This window comes from Corapipo altera, unplaced genomic scaffold, assembly GCF_003945725.1.
Source record: "Corapipo altera isolate COAL_440 unplaced genomic scaffold, ASM394572v1 63, whole genome shotgun sequence".
Taxonomy (NCBI): domain Eukaryota; kingdom Metazoa; phylum Chordata; class Aves; order Passeriformes; family Pipridae; genus Corapipo; species Corapipo altera.
In genome coordinates, this window is record NW_020884928.1 from 225149 (window position 1) to 241545 (window position 16397).

Here is a 16397-nt window from a genome sequence, read left to right on the forward strand (position 1 = left end):
TCCCTTCTCAAGCAGGGTCATCCTAGAGCACACTGCACAGGATTGTGTCCAGATGGTTCTTGAATATCTCCAGCAAGGGAGACTTCACAACCTCTCTGGGCAACCTGTTCCAGTGTGCTGTCACTGCACAGTAAAGAAGTTTGAGACTGGAGTCATTTATTCATCCACACAGGTCTCTTGCCCCCTTGGCCCTATTTCTTTCTCACTGGGATTCATTGTTCTTGACCCTGGAGAAAGTGAACCTTGAATACTGACAAACTCTCTTGAACCCATCCTCCTTGCAGAGCCTTTTCCCATGGGATTCTTCCAAGAGGATCCCTCAGGAGGCTAAAGGTAGTTCTCCCGAAGTCCATGGTTGTAATCTTGCTCACTGTCCTGCTACTGCTTTGTTCAGTACTGAGCTCTACAATCTCATGGTCACCACAGCCAAGGCTGCCCCCAACCTTCACATGTCCAACAAGGCCTTCTCTGTTTTTAAGTAGAAGGTCAAGCAGCACGTTCCTTGTGGGATCCTCCACTACCTATGACAGCAAGTTGTCATCAGTGTTTTTTTAGGATCCTCCTGGACTGTTTGTGCTTCGCTGTGTTGCTTCTCCAGCATATGTCAGGGTAGTTAAAGCCCCCCACAACAACAAGGGCCTGTGACTTTGAGACTGCTTTTAGTTGCCTGGAGGAGGCCTCATCCACTTCCTCCTCTTCATCAGGCAGCTTATAGCACACACCTATGACCATGTCACCCTTACTAATGTGCCCATATCCCAACCCATAAGCTCTTGACTCACTCATAATCCTCACAAAGACACAGCTCGATACATTCCCAACTGTTGCTTCACATAAAGGGCAACTCCACCCTGGTGCCTTCCTGGTCTGTCTCTCCTAAACAGTATGTAGCTGTTCATGACAACATTCCAGTCATGCGAGCTATCCCACCACATCTCTTGTAATCACAGTGAGATTGAAGCCCTGTGACTGCACACAGATCCAATAGTTTTTCCCGTTTGTTTGCTTCTTCTAGAGAAAAGTGCTCTGCACCCCTGCAGTCAGCAGCACTAATTCTGGCATTAGCTAAATATAATACATATGCCTCCTCTACCTCACTCCTTGCCTACACAGATGGAAGTAAGTCAGACACAAGAGGAGGGAACCGCTGGCTGAGTTCTGAGAATGTGATCTACTCCAGAGGAAGTGGGGTCCAGAACAGAGAAACAAGGAGGAACTCAAAGACAGAAACAAGAAGTGTAGGACATGTAATGCAGGTGAGAGAAAAATTCTAGGAATTGAACTTCATTTGTCCTGTGCACTTCCTGCATGGTGGAGAGATTCAATAATGAACTGCAAACAAATGCACGCTTTTTTCTGTAGGATGTTTTTGAAGTTCTCATACTGTACCCTATGATATTTTTATAGCCAGAAATGGTACAAGTACACAAAATTTGGAGCTTAACCAAGGAATGCATTTAAAACCTAATGAAAACATGTAATGTTTTCCCTTACTTCTTCACACTTTCTCCTTTCTTACACACTCCTCTTCAGCTGTGCAGTGTTCCCTGCTGAAAACACTACTTGTAAACTTTGTGTTTCTAAGGCAAGACCTTTTTTTCTGGCAGAGACAGAACACAGCACCAAGGTTCTGGCAGCACAGACACTTCGAGATAATCCCAGCAGGCACATTCCTATTCCTGCTATGTGAACTCATGGCTGCTTGTTCTGAAGAACAGAAGTGGTGGTGGCTGTGCCTTCACCTCCCACCAGTGGCTCCTGGCTTCTTGTGCAGCACACACACTGTTTCCAGCGTGCAAAGCAGAAGGAATCAGCCACTTTTCCCAGGAGCCAAATCCTTTTCATAGTAAGTACACTGGAACTTTGAGGGGGGAAGACAGTGGGTGAAAAAAAACAAACTTGAAGAACTAGTTCACAGGTGACATTGAACTAGTGCACTGCTCACCTGTGCCTCTGATGTATCCACTTTCTTCTGAGTGTCTGGAAATTCTGCACTGAAACGACGAGTAATTTGGGGAATCTGTCCATTTGATTGAAGAGTACCTGTGACAAGGGAAAGAGAGAAAGGGAAGAGAATGTTACATTTTTGTGATATTAACTAGATCAGGGAATAGCCAACTAAGAAAAAGGCTATAAAAATGTCTTTACAATTTTCACAAGGAACCACTTGTTTTAGGGGATTTATATATCATTCACTAAAATGCATATAGATATCTGTTTTCTACCTCAGGCTCATTTTGTGACTTTTCATATTCAGTTAATTACTTAAGGAAAATAAACAAAGTACCTTACATTAAAACCTATACCTGTCCACATGCCTCCATGGCTGTGGCTGACAATCCTACAGGAAGTGTAAGTGACAGAATTAAGAAGATGTGACAGAAATTATCAGAGTGTGTACGGGTGTTGACAAATGAAGAGCTTTTTCTTTTGACTATTGTAAATGGTGATTATGGAAGGGGACTATTAGGGCTGATGCAGTAACAGAGATGGGAAGCTGGCTTTGGAAGGGAAGATAAGCAGAAATCTTACTGGCATAGTTAAAGTCCACCCTCTGGCCTGCCGCGGTTTGAATATCTGTCATTCATAACAGCATTTTGAAGTTTGCAGTGTGCTGTAGTATTACCACATTCTCTGGTTTTATGGCATTTTTTTTTTCATTTAATTTAGACTGAAGACTAAAAGTGCCACAGTTTCATATCAATCAGTCATGGAGGCTGAAGGTCTGAAGTCCTACAGAGGGGCTGATCCACTTTCTTTAGTCAATGAGATAACAGCTTAAACTTCTCCCCATTTGTAGTCAGGAAGATTTGTGAACTTCACTGTCTTCTCAGATTAATGAAGATCTTCAGCCTGTCTAAGTTAAAGCTCTACAAAACATCTGCCCACCATTCCTGCGTGTGCAAGGGATATGCATAAATAACCTGGTACTGCCAAATGGAGTAAGTGAATGTGAGACCGAAGGACAAACTTAACGAGTTTAATTAAGAAAAATCCTCGGCCCCTGTACAGTCTGATGAGGATTAAATAAACCCTCCAGTTTAGTGTACGATTTTTGGAAGCTGTACATGTCAAAGTATAATACAGGGTTTCGTGCCTAGGGATGTGCTTTACCTTAATAACTGCCTTAGCTCTATTATAATTTACAGTTCTGATATCCACTAAAGTTCCACTCATGTACTTCTCAGATGCCAGTGAACCCTTAGCTGTCTACAGTGTAAATCTAAGAACAGTGATGGCTTTAATCTTGAAGTGTACTTTACTGATTAGCAAAGAGGTTCCATGACTGTGGTAAGAAATAGAATAAATTAATTTTATTGCCATGCCTGCAAATTACATGACTGGCAGAGAAGTAAGAAAAACTCTGCAATGTACCTAATTTACTAGGGCTATTTAGGCTTCAAGAGAATGACAGAAAGTGATCTGAAGTCCTTATATTTTGTGCCTGTGCCTGCATTGTTGTTCAGCATTATTTAATCCAAAGTACCATTTGGATCATTCAAACTATAGTCTTGTGTTTGCTGAAGGACTAACAAAAAAGTCAACAAAGAGAAAACCAACCTTGTGGCTGTAAGTGCTCAGTGGAAGGAAATGTAAATCCCTGGGTTCTGCGGCTGTGCCCACAAGTAGAGCAAGTTACTGTCTCTCCTCCCTTTGTCTGCTGTCCATAGCAGAGCAAGAGTCTGGTCTTCACACTGCTCAAAGATGTTGCTGCCCTCAGTCATACTGAGATCTAACTAAATGAAGGAGAGTAGAGAGACATCCACTCTATCTAGTGCAAGGCAAAATGTTCTACTTGGCAAATACAATATACCAGAAGGCTGGGACACAGTAATCTGTTTCTTCTTCTGCCAATGCAAAACTTGAAAGCAACACTTGATCTATCATCTCCTGCCACATACCTCCACATATGCTATCACATACAAAGTCAGCCAGCTAATGGACTCCCAGCCAATATAATATGTGAGTCCACACAGGCTTTTTTATTTTTAATTCAAATGTTATAGTATTCTTTGCAAGTCAATGTCTCCAAAATTTTATGGTAAATTAGTATTTGTTTTAAGAAAAAAAAAAGTAGTCCGAATAGAAGGCAAAATATAGATACCCAAATGCAAAATATTCAGCCTTGTAGTGATGAGGAACATCTGAATAAAGCAACTTCTTTAATCTTTCAACCATCATGATATTGTGCTGGACCACTACATACACTGTTTTTTTTTAGCATCCAAAGACAGTAAGGCAGAGAGGGAAACAACATATTTTGCCTGAGATGTGCCTGGCACTTGGGACACTTCAGAACCACAGACTTCACAGATTGGGGTATATGTGAACACACAAATGCTGGCTACAGCAGAGTGTCCAGGGAATAGTGGCCACATGATATGTGAGAAGTCCCACCTGCCTTCCTTTGGCAGCCACTGAAGTTAACAGAGTACAGCCCCTGCTAAACTCACACAGGACTGTAGTTTTCTATAGCAGATTTTAGCCTATACTGAAATCAGTTCATACAAATGGCTATAGGGCCATCTGAAAACAAAAGAAAACATGCTTTGTTCCATTTCCAAAACATGAGCAAACAACGGCTCACAGTCAGGCAGTTCAGGTTATAGTATTATAGTTGGGCCCCACGTTTTAAACAGGGCAGCAGTGATAACTGTAAGACTGCCAGAATCAAAGCAACTTGCCTCCATTAGAAGGCTAATGATCCTTCAGAGATATTTCCATAGAGACAATATACAGTACTAAAATCTTTCTAGGCTACTTAACCATTTAATGCAATCCATTAGTTAAAATTAGCAGTATATTCTATTGAACACATGCAGTGTTAATGGATTCTAGTCAGGAGCTGAAGTCACACAGATGTCTATATAGTCTTTATAAGGCCTCAGTCCTGCCATATCTTCTCCAGACTGCAGCATCAGCCTGGAGCCCCACTGGCCAGCCCTCTCTCTACTGCTATCAACACCAGAACACAAATGTTCCACGACTGTCCCATCCACCCTCACTCCACTAAACCCCCTCCCCCAACCATAAGAAAATCCCCTGATCTCAAAAGAGTCTGTTACTGGGTCTTCCCACCCCAGAAATCCATTTATTAACATGATTTGATTCCAAGGAACAGTAGGAAGACCACCCTGTATCTCACATGTACTAAGACGAGGCGAACTGAAAGCTTTGAAAGGTGACTGGAGGATCTTGTCTACATGAGAAGTCAGAATATTAACTGCCAACACTGATTTTGACTTTGACTGTCTTATGACAACAGTAAGTACTTGGCCAGCATGCCCTTCCTAACAAAGCAAGGATATCTTAAGCATGTAAACTAAAAACATTCATGCAAGTTACAGCTAGTATCTTGCACTGTTGTATTTGTATCATAGTAAGACTGGTAACAGCGGCATAATGAAGCTACTGGAAAAGTAAGGTTAGAAAATAACCCAATCCTTTCTTACTCTTGTGTCCTTCTCTTAACACCCACATTGTTACCATGCAAATGAGAGAAAGGCTAGGAAAGAGAGTGGCTCATCCTGTAATAATCACTTTCTGAAGTGATCAATCTCTGAATATCCCACTAAACCTTTTTACTAACTGAAAGAAAAATTCTAAAACAGCCAGTGTAGAGAAGGGCAAACAGAAAGCTTCAAGACATGGACGATCAGTCTGTAAAATGTAGACAGAGGATAAAGATGCCAACAGAAAAATACCCTATTAAGTTATGCAGATTTAAACTGATCTTCAGTGAACTGTCTTTCCAAATTCTAACTTTAAAGTAAGAGCTCTGCTGCTGGGCTTTGTTACAGACCACTGGCCTGTCTCCAACAAGATATTATCTTGACGAATCAGTAGGACAGTTTTCTGAACAAAGACTATATGCAACACTGATGGTAACAGAAGATGGCAATAAATGTGACTTCAGCTGCTGTGACAGCATCGGTACCTGCTGATGAGGATCCTGCAGGGGCAGGTGGTTCCACTGTTCCTTGATTCGCCCACAGGGAGGACAAGCCAGCTTTCTTCACTGCACATTTGTAATTATCATAGAGTGTTCTGCCATACTGCAAAACAATTAAAACAATAAAATGAGCATGTGTTAGGCATGACATAGGCCAAGCATTCATTTTGCTCTTGGCCTACTTTTCTGACCCTGTTTCTTCCTACTCAGTTTTGTTAAAAAACACCTTCTACAAGTGGTGTGCCCTTTTCTGTACAGGGCCAGGTGGAAAGCATCTCTGTAATGGCACAATAAAACACGAATCCCCATGACTTAACACAGTCCTACTGATACCATTCTTACATTTTATGTTTGTAAAATTCTTGAAACTTGGCTTTAAAACCAACAGTTCTCAGCAAATATCTTTTTCCAAGTATTACATTTTCAAACTGGAGACATGAGACGTTGAATCACAGGGTCTAGAGCAAACAGCTCTGTCAGTGTAAGACACGAAATAATTTGATGTTCACCCCATACCTTTGCTGGATGCCACCCTGCAGCAGAACTGGAATAAAACAACCCTCAAACTAACAGCTGAGAGAAGCAAGACTGCATAGGAAGGTACAGCCAGTACCAAGGCTATGTATAAATCCATCTCCCTTAATGTTTTTTGCAAAACAAAATGGGCCAATTAGGATCTTCTTGAAGTGGGTATTATTATTGAGCCAGATAACTGTGCAGTAAGTTTTATGAGTACATGAGTTTTATAGCAACTGAACTCACTCTTGTGTTAATAAGAAAAATACACTGATAACTAAAGTACAGGGACATCGAGCAAATCCATCCCCATCATGCACTTCTGATCCTTCTGTGGTAAAATTAGCATGAATGTCCATTCTTGTCACAATATTTCCAGTTGAAGTGATGACAGTCAGCAACCTGAGGAAGACAAGATTTTACAGAAAACATACTTAAATAAATTTACATTTAATCTCACCTTGGCAATTCTTATTCCTGTTACCCACTGATGTAGGGCTGCTCGATCATCGCAGCACAAGTACTTGATATATTGTGACTCCTTCTGAATCTGGGGGTGCTGAAAGATATTAATTCACAAAATAAGACAAACACAGAAATTAAATCACTATACAAAAGTCTGAGGCACTGCACAGTGACCTTGTGGGAAAACAACATGAAGATGACTTAAAAAAAAAAAAAACGCAGCAAAAACAGAGTATAAGAAAATATAAAAAAGATGGTGATTACGAACTATACGTAAGTTTCCACTGGCAGCTTTTGCTTGAATTAATTTTAATGCATTGTAATATGAATTCAAGGGCTACAGAAATGTAACAGTGGTCTAGAGTTCAATGAAGTCTACAAACGCTCTGGGGTTCAAGGACTAACACTCAATGTATAAACACTGGAAGGAAGTCTGTTTCTCATTGTGGTTTGTCATATGTAAGGCACCCAGACTGAATGCTGAACATAATTAGTTTTCAAAGAGTATGTTAAATTTGTTTAAGCATAAACTTTGAGCTGAAACAGATTTTTCTTCCTAACTGACTGTCTTTCTTTGGGCTGAGTTCTAGCTTTCTTACTATACACTTTTATTGTGCTTTACTCTTGCTGTTGTTTACAACAGTTATGTAAAACTGTGATATGTTCTAGATAGATGATCATTCAAAGTGCAACTCCATCAGAAGTATTCTTTTTCATTTGTTTGTATCAGAAACCTATACAATTTTTAAACCTTTTTTTTTTTAATTTTGGACAAAAGTTAGGATCTCTTCCCCTTACTGATCAAGGTAGTACTGGTACGTGCTGACATACTTTTCCAACTCGAAGACCACCAAAATGCTGGGCTGCCTACTTGCCTAGGACTGAAAATTCTCCTAAAGTCTCCGAAGGAATTTGGTTTCCCTGCTACAGCAGAAAAGGATGTAAGTCTTTAGTAACTTGGATGGAATAACATGCATCTCTTGATATGCAAGGAAAAGAACGAACCCAAAGGAAAAGGCTTAATTATCCCTTATTTACATGTTCATTTCTATCTATATTCTTAGAAATTGTAAGTACACATTTAGTGAAATACCATGAATGCACAAAAGAATAGCCAAATACGCTCCAAGGATCCAGTGTTGTCACACCACTCTCTTTTCAGCCAGTGCAGTTAAAAACTCAAGGCATACCTACACCTAGCAGCAAGGACCCTGGGTTTATACCTATCATTAAGCGCCTTTCAAAGCAGAGCAGTGCTGGAGGTGGAGAATATGGCAGGATCCCTCACAGTGCAGAGTGCTGTGACCAGCCTGCCAGCCCTGGGCTCCTGTAGGTGCCAGATGTCTCCACAGATGCCTGCTGGTGATTGGGACATCCCGGCACAGAGGACACCCCTGTCCACAGCTGGGTGATCCAGGGGTTCAAAAGCAGAGCCAAATACAGAGGCCTTGCTCCTCAGCCATGTTTCCCTTGCTCTCCCCTCAGCACTGCAGACATCAGGCTTCCCTTGTTTGTGCTGACCCAACTGTTCATGAGGCCACACTCTGATTCCAAAAAAAGGGAACTGGTCTTGATTAAATATAACCCATTTCATCATGCTGTACTTTTGGTTTTTTTTAAACCTAGCAGTACACAGCATGACCTCACACAGGGCATGGGGATAAGGGCCACCGTAGCTTGGGGAGACAATGAGTGGCAAGGGATGGATGAGAGGATGGGACTGCACAAGGCTGTATTGCTGCCAAATCCCTGCATCATCAAATTACGGAGCAAGAGTGAACACACCAGGGAGATAACTGTGAGGAAATAAAAACCAAAGGGATATTACTCTTGAGAGGTCTCAGTGGCAGATGAGTCCCAAGGCAGTCCCTGTGTTACAGGTCCCTGCGTGTTTGCACTCACCTGCTCACACAGGTCACCCTGTTGGCCTGCAAACACACAGCTGACCATCGGCCCTGGACAACAGATATGCGAAGTCTGCTCCAGCCCTCTGGAAGGGCCCATGGCTATCCTATTCTATTACGTTGCTCTGGAGCACTCCAAAGTTAAGAGCTAGGGACATCTCACACTGCAAGCCCAGAGATGCCAGCTCACTGTTTCCAGGTGCCTTAACTGCAGAGCAGGCACCATGCCCACCTCAAGGACCCTCACCCACCTGGTACACTCACACACCACCCTTCACACAGTTCAACATACAGGGCTGTATCTTGCTCTTATACACCTCTGTCATGTATCAAATGGAGGCAGTAACAAGGCCCCTGGACAAACAGCCTTCTCCAGCTCCCAGCATCAGCCCCTCGTCTCCTGCAGCCTCAGACAGCCTGAATGCTGCTCAGAGCGGGCTCCACTACCTGCAATACGTGGCCAGGACACAATGCCTAAAAATCCTTATTACCTTCCAACATTTCCCCATTATGTGACCAAACACAGTGAAACTCATTAGAGAATTCAATCTGAATGGTACCTTAGAACGGTAACTGTAAGCAGGCACTTTTTTGTGCGCCAGAGTACATCCCATACCCCTGTGTTACGTTATTATCAACGGAGACAAAAGAACCAGGAGGTGCAAACAAAGGACACTGCAACCCTGGGTAAATTCAATTCTTCAGGCATTTTTCAATCAGCAACTAGCAATTTTGCTCCAGTGTGTAAGGTCCTACTGAACCCAGCAGATGGCACCCAAAGCTTTCAAAAAGGAAAAAGACAAGCTTTATTTTTTTTCGTCCTCCTTTTTCATTACAAGGAAGTCCACTAGATCTACATCTTTCCCTCATTTTCAAACACCACACCTACCAACATTTTTTTAACACAAGAAAAAATAAAAGACTTCTATCTTTTGACAAGTGATTCATGCAAACATCTGGAAGAGAGTCCACACTGCGTAACAACGCAGAGGAGGTTGTGGTAGAGAGCAAGCAAAGCAAATGATGCTGCACATACACACAGCCCTGCCATAGCAATCTGCTTTTGAGGTGCTCAACAGGGGCTGCTGCAGACGTCTCCTCTGGGGCACTCTATGGAAGTGCTAGTTTCACAAAAACATCCCTATTGTGAAAGATCAAAGGTCCCTGAACCCAGTATCTGGACTTCGACACAAATGGGGGAAGAGAAAGAACAAGATAAGCATATATGATACTTCCTTCTCTGTACTCTCACTGTCTACAACTATTTTCAGGTCAGGTGATTTTCTAAGCACATGGGATTTCTCCATATTTAAGTTCTCCTCCAGATACTTCTTCAGCTTTTTATTAAACACAAAGAGTTCTGGCATCCACAACATCTTTTAGCAACAATTTCCACAGTCTGCCACATACTCTGTGAAGAACTACCTCCTTCTTCTCTAAACTGACTGCCAAGAGCTTTGTGTAACATTCTTGCTTTGGAAGAGACATGAATGCCTGACCCCTACCCACACCTTTCCATGCCACCCCTGAGCCTAGAGATCTGAATCATATTCCAGGGAATGTACCTCTTTCTTAGCTACAGGCTTCTAGTCTTTTCAGTCATTCCTTCAATTTAAAGTAATTCCTTACCTTTGCTTATCCTTGTTGCTCCTGCTTGATACTTTTCCAAGTTTATTATACATCCTCTTTAAGATGAGAGAACCAGAACTTCACTGAGCAGAAACCATGAACTTGTGGCATGGTAAGGCAACATTTACTGTTTTATCATCTGTGTCTTTCTTAATCATTCCTAATGCTTGATTTATATATGACAACCACTAAGCACCGAACCTCAGCCTCACAATGGCCTTCCAGAATTCTTCAATCTGCTCTTTCCTTGATCTGAATAACATGACATCAGCAGCAAACTTCCTTACCTCACTGCTTATTCTGAATATGACTATTTTGAGACTCTGGGGTTCTCACCATCCTGAGAAGTTGAGAGGGAACTGTCAGTGAACAAGGTGAGAGTGTCCCTTGCTGGACATCATGGGAGTTACTTACTAGCTACCCTCTAGCCTATTTTTTTACTGTCTATTGTCTCCAAAAGGCAATCCATCTTAACTACTGATATTCACCAGTGGGGCCTGCTCCAAATTGCCCCAATCAGTTCCTTGATTAAATTACTTCAGTCAGCAACCACGATTAAGCACAGAGTCAAAATGTGCTGTCAATTAGGGACCAAACTAGCAGGCTCCTGAACCCTCAGCTCTCAGAAGGAAAGTCAGACACCTCAGAGCTGTTCAGACACTCTGTATCTTCTCTTTGTAAAAGCTAAGAACTGTACCCTCTCTCACTTTCCAAGAAGCAGCAGAGGCACTGGCTCTTTTTACATATAAATTCATCAATGACACATAAGCTTAACTTTGTACTGGACCCATAGCCCACTGAGGGTCAACTGGAAATATCCCCATCACCTTTCCTGGGCTTTGGATTGCATCTAAGGAGGACTGTTCCATACTGCCAGTGCAGAGGCTGCCTACAGCAGTTGTCTGTAAGGCCAGACCACGCAGTCAAACATCAGCAGCACCAAGTTTAGTACTGAAGGTTTATATCTACAGAAGATTATTATTAAGTGGCCCACATGGAGGCATTTGGCTTCCTGTGTTTAGATCCATGAAGCACGCTACTTTGTTATGCTACAGAGTAGCATAACAAAATTATGCTAGTAATGTTTCAGCAAGAATTTTCACCCCTCCCCCCCCCAGCAGTTGCTCTCTTGGAAGAACTGTACCATAATGAAATTGCTTCAGCAGTACAAATGGCAGAAGTCTCTGCTGTCGATACTAACCTTTACAAGCTTGACTTGCCACTAAAAACTTCAGGCAAAATCTATTAGATAGTGCATAAAAATGGTGACTCAGGGTAAGCAATTCAAAGAAGAATCTAGGCAGCTGGAAGTCCCTGGAAATGCTGACTTGGTATGAAAATCCCTAAATCCCTATGATTCTGTGTGGACCATTTTCCTCCTTTCACAACTCCTGTGTCTCAGAAGAGCGCTTAGTACAGCACACAGATGTAAGGAGCTGTAGTGACTATGCAAGCCTGGTTTTGCTAAACTAGACTCAGAGGTCATAGCAATATCACTCATGACAGCCACGTGAGAAATACTGTACTTTAAGGCAAAATGGCACTAACCTCAATTAATGTTATGCATCTCACACATAGAGACAGATGATTTATTTTTTTATAGGGTGCAAACCGTGTCCTGAGAGGATCATTAAAATCATCTGACAGCAAAGTGAAAACATCTTCTCTGGAAAGGTTAAGCACCTTTGCCTCTGAAACATGCAGCACCAAAATGAAATACAAAAGACAACTGCTTAAAAAGCAACCACTCTAGAAGACATAGTTTGAATGAAAAGTGGGAATACGCAAGTAGAAGGAGACTTCAGAATTTTTCTCCCATTAAAAAAATGTAACAGCACTTTGAAATAATACAGAATACAGTGAATTTTTTTCTGTTGATGCCAAAACTCCTAATAATGATGAATTAATCACATCATTGAGCTGACTTTGAAAGTATTAGGGTCTGAGCACCTCAAAAGGACATGCCATGTTTCACCCAGAAAAGCACTGAAGAGGTTTGGAACAGAATCTAGTGTTCTCTTATGACCCACTGTCTATAAGCATTAACTGTCCAGAGATAAAGAAAGCAGAAGCACTTGAATATAAAGAGGTTATTTTCTGAGGAGATTTAAAAAATATTTGTCCACAGATTGCATCTTCAGATATAAAATAAATTCTTTGCCTAAGGAAAAAAAGATAGAACACATTGAAAACCTGAAGAAATGGGAACTGAATGATGTGGTTTCTGTGGTCTCTGCCAAAACAAATGACTAAAGGCCATGTGTGCATGAAATTGGAGATTATCCCAATAAAATGTTCTTTCTCTTTGCCTTCTTCCAACACTGAAGATGAAAAGTAAACTGAAGTTATTCAGGCATCTCATTGGATTCCTTGCCCCAAAATATATGGATCATTGCTCAGTTTCTGAGGCAGAAACAATAGCCAGAAGCATAAAGAGTGACTAACTTCGGATCAAAAGCTTTGGCTTTCAGCTGAATTTCCACAAAATGGTCAATACTTTTGGATACCTTAACTATTACTGATAAACTTGTACTGTGTTGAACTAGCTTCCCAGAAAGGACGAGACTCTTCTGGTTCCCATGACTGCAAGCAGAATTAATACTCAACACCTTTAAAAAATCCCACTGAAGTGGCTCAAATTTGCAACCTATTTAACTATTAAAAACGGTCAAATTCTGATGCCATGCACTCCTTGCATGAAGATGATCAGGCTTAAATGCTCTTTTGAAGACATGTGTGAACTCTACAGATAAAACAGTAACTGTCCTATTATAAGGAAATTATTCTTTTGACCTACATTTCTGTAATGACTGAGGCAATTTTTTTAGATCATTAAAAATATATGTAATAGCCATTGTAACCAAAGAGGTCTGCTTTATGCAGGAAAAAATATTTTCCGGAGCTATTATATTCCACTCCTCACTGTTCATTCTCTGTCCTTATTCTCCCCATTGTTTATACATTAATCTTGCAAAACTGTGCACGTGTTATGACTGTAATCCCACATATCTGAAAGTGTTCTGCAATAAAAAGTATTTCTGCTTTTGCTTTCTCAGTTTATCTAGCAACAAATTTTACTCTGAAACACTTACCTGAAGCATTCCTGCTAACTCAATTTCCAAATCTTTCACATAAAGAAATAAAAAAATCTCCTTTTTCCTATCCTTGTTTCCTGCACTAGTCCTTTGTTCTACATAGTTGTTCTTCATAGTGTTTTCTATATCAAACACTGCTAATTTTCACCTTCTACCTTCTTAATTGTCATTGTGTGGAATGCATTATGTACAGGACTCAGTCTGCAATGGAGCACACCAGGTGTGAGGGAAGAGGGAATCAGGAGCTAAGCAGCTAAATACCAAATTATCTGCTAGAATGATGCTGCTGTTACAAACAGAAGCTATTCTTCTTGAAAATTTAATCCCAAATTTCTTTGGATCATTAGAAATTCTTTTAAAAAATTGGTTTCCAAATGATGCCAGGAATACTTAACTGTTTTGACTGCACAGGAAAATGTACCCAGCTGTGGAAATAGAGGATGATTTGCCTTTGTCTCAGTTTATCCCCAGGAAACCAATTTTTTTCATCCTAGATTAATTCAGCATTATGCACCATTACCTCCAGATTACTCAAGCATAACCAGCACCAATAAACTATAATTAAATCCTCTCTTTGTCACAGGCACATCAGACTGACTAAACCAGCAAATTTGCATATAGATTACCTTGCTATTTGTCTGCTTTGAAAGATTTTTCAACATGGTGTGACAAAATCAGCTCCTGGACTAGTCTGTGCGCAGATGCACACACAGAGACATTCAATGCACAAAATAAACATTATGTTCACAATTTCTGCTCCATGCAATAGATGCTGTTGCTAGCACGATGAACAGATTCATTTCTTCCTGGTGGAATCTCTTGGTTCTGAGGACTTTCAGCTTCAGAATATGAAATGAATTACAAAAGGTCTCATCCATTTCCACAGCATTTCCCATGTAACATAGTACATGATGAATGAGAAGATCCACAGGGAATCTGTGTATATTGCATTTGTGAATGCAAAGGTAACTGAGGCACCAAACCACTCCTACTTGCTGTGTGAGGTGTGTGAAATTGTTTTTTCTGTGAAGGAGAGAGATTTTTGTTCCTCGCTGTTCCTCTCCCAGGAGTGACTAGCACTCTCCACAGGGTGGCAGGGAGAGCTGTGCTGTGACCCTCTCCTGCCTACTGTGGCAAGAACAGAGGGACAGATCTGACCTTGACAGATGCAGGTTTGAGTGAGGGTCTTCCTTCACACTTAGCTGCCCTTTCCTTTCTTCTTTTCTGCATATGGAGATCTCTGTTAAGAAAAGACTTGCTTTATCTGATGTCAAAGTAAAGGGTGTGATCTTGAAATTTATTTAAGCATTACATTTAGGCTGAGTAGAAAATAGGAAGAATCTGCATGTTTAGAGAAGCAGATGTCTCGGAAGTATTTATTTTATTCAGAGGCTCTATTTTTAATATGCTGAGGGTTCTTCGTGTTGTTTTTTAAATGTGGGACTTCCCCTGAGGGAGGAAGGCCTGTTTAGCAGTGGTATAGAACAACTGCATTTAAGGTTAGAGCTCAGTGCAGATCAGGAGCCACTGGGAAATAACAGTTCTTCAAGTTTTATAGTTGCCCCAAAGCCTAAGAATTCCTGAAAGCCAGGTCCACTGGCGCATCTGTGCCAGGGTGCACTCTCATCCTCAGGACCCAGCCATATTGGTTCTGGGCTGCTGCCAGGGACAGCTACAGGTGACCCTGCTCTCAGTCACCAACTACCAGCTGTGCCCTTCGCTGTTGGTCCCAGCTGGGCTTTCTGCTCCTGAGAGTAGTTGATATGAGGAAGTAGCTGCTTTGTTCCGTTACTGCAGTTGTGCCCTGAATCATCCTGATAGGAAACTCCTCAATAAGCTCAGCAAAGTGCTCTCTCTTTTGCTAGTAAACACTGTGATGTGCTTTTTAATTGTTTCTGGCACACCACCCTTTTGCCCATTATCTCCTCAGTGTCTTGATGGTTAACAAAGAAGCAAAAAACACCCCATTTTTGTTGTAAACTGTAGTAGATACAGTGTGGTGCTGACATAATGGGAAGAAATTATAGGAAAGGAGCATTCACAACACATTATGCTTCTCTAGTTTAAGAGGAACATCCTACAGGGTGGATCTGCAGACAAGAATACTTATATTTGAGACAGTCTAGGTGCAGCTTCAATATCACAGGCTGCAAAACCCACCCCAGCTTCAGGCTAAGTATTAAAGCAACCTGCCCATGATGTGCATGATCTTGCTGTTGCTACACTAACACCAGTACCCAAGCCAGCATCAGCTAAGTAACCCAGGTATGATCACTGAAGTTGAAATGAAATGGCTAGATTAAAGAAGAAACAGGACAAGTGGGAGCTATTGCTCCTGGGGATTTGATGCATGTTAGCTGGGACAGGCACTAGGAATAAAGGCTCACTGTCTCTGCAAGCTCCACACCTCACTGGAGCCTAGGAGAAAGAACTGGAGAAAAAGTCCACATCCCATTTAGAGAGATCCAGGGTGGAGCAACATTCAAAGAAAATTCAAATGTTCATAGTCATGAAGACTTTGAGGCAACACCCATATTGTTCACGTCTGTGTCAGACAACCTGAGAAATTGCATTGTTCTAACTAAAACCAAGTCACCAGTGTTGAGATTAACATTAGTTATAGTGCTGCTCTTTCCTTTAAGTTCTTGGCAATGCCTGGCACATAGACACAAAAATGCATTCTCATTCTGCTCATTCTTGTAATATTTCTTGAGTGCTCTTCCCTCCTTAAAGATACATCATTAAAGATATAAAGATGACCAAGGCTGGGGGGCAGCAAAAGGAAATGTTTTATCTTTTCTCCCTGCTAATATGAGACAAGACCTTCAAAGGCAG

The 16397-nt window shown here is 41.4% G+C and overlaps 1 protein-coding gene across 1 annotated transcript in view; it reads right to left on the reverse strand.

Annotated features, from left to right (window-relative positions):
* The window catches only part of APBB1IP (amyloid beta precursor protein binding family B member 1 interacting protein), a 65240-nt gene that overhangs the window by 2888 nt on the left and 45955 nt on the right, over positions 1-16397 (reverse strand). Inside the window, exons 11-13 of the mRNA XM_027658773.1 lie at positions 6930-7028; positions 5939-6056; positions 1946-2043 (exon numbers count right to left, since the gene is read on the reverse strand). Of these exons, the coding sequence (XP_027514574.1) occupies positions 1946-2043; positions 5939-6056; positions 6930-7028 (315 nt within the window). The remainder of the gene's footprint in view (positions 1-1945; positions 2044-5938; positions 6057-6929; positions 7029-16397) is intronic.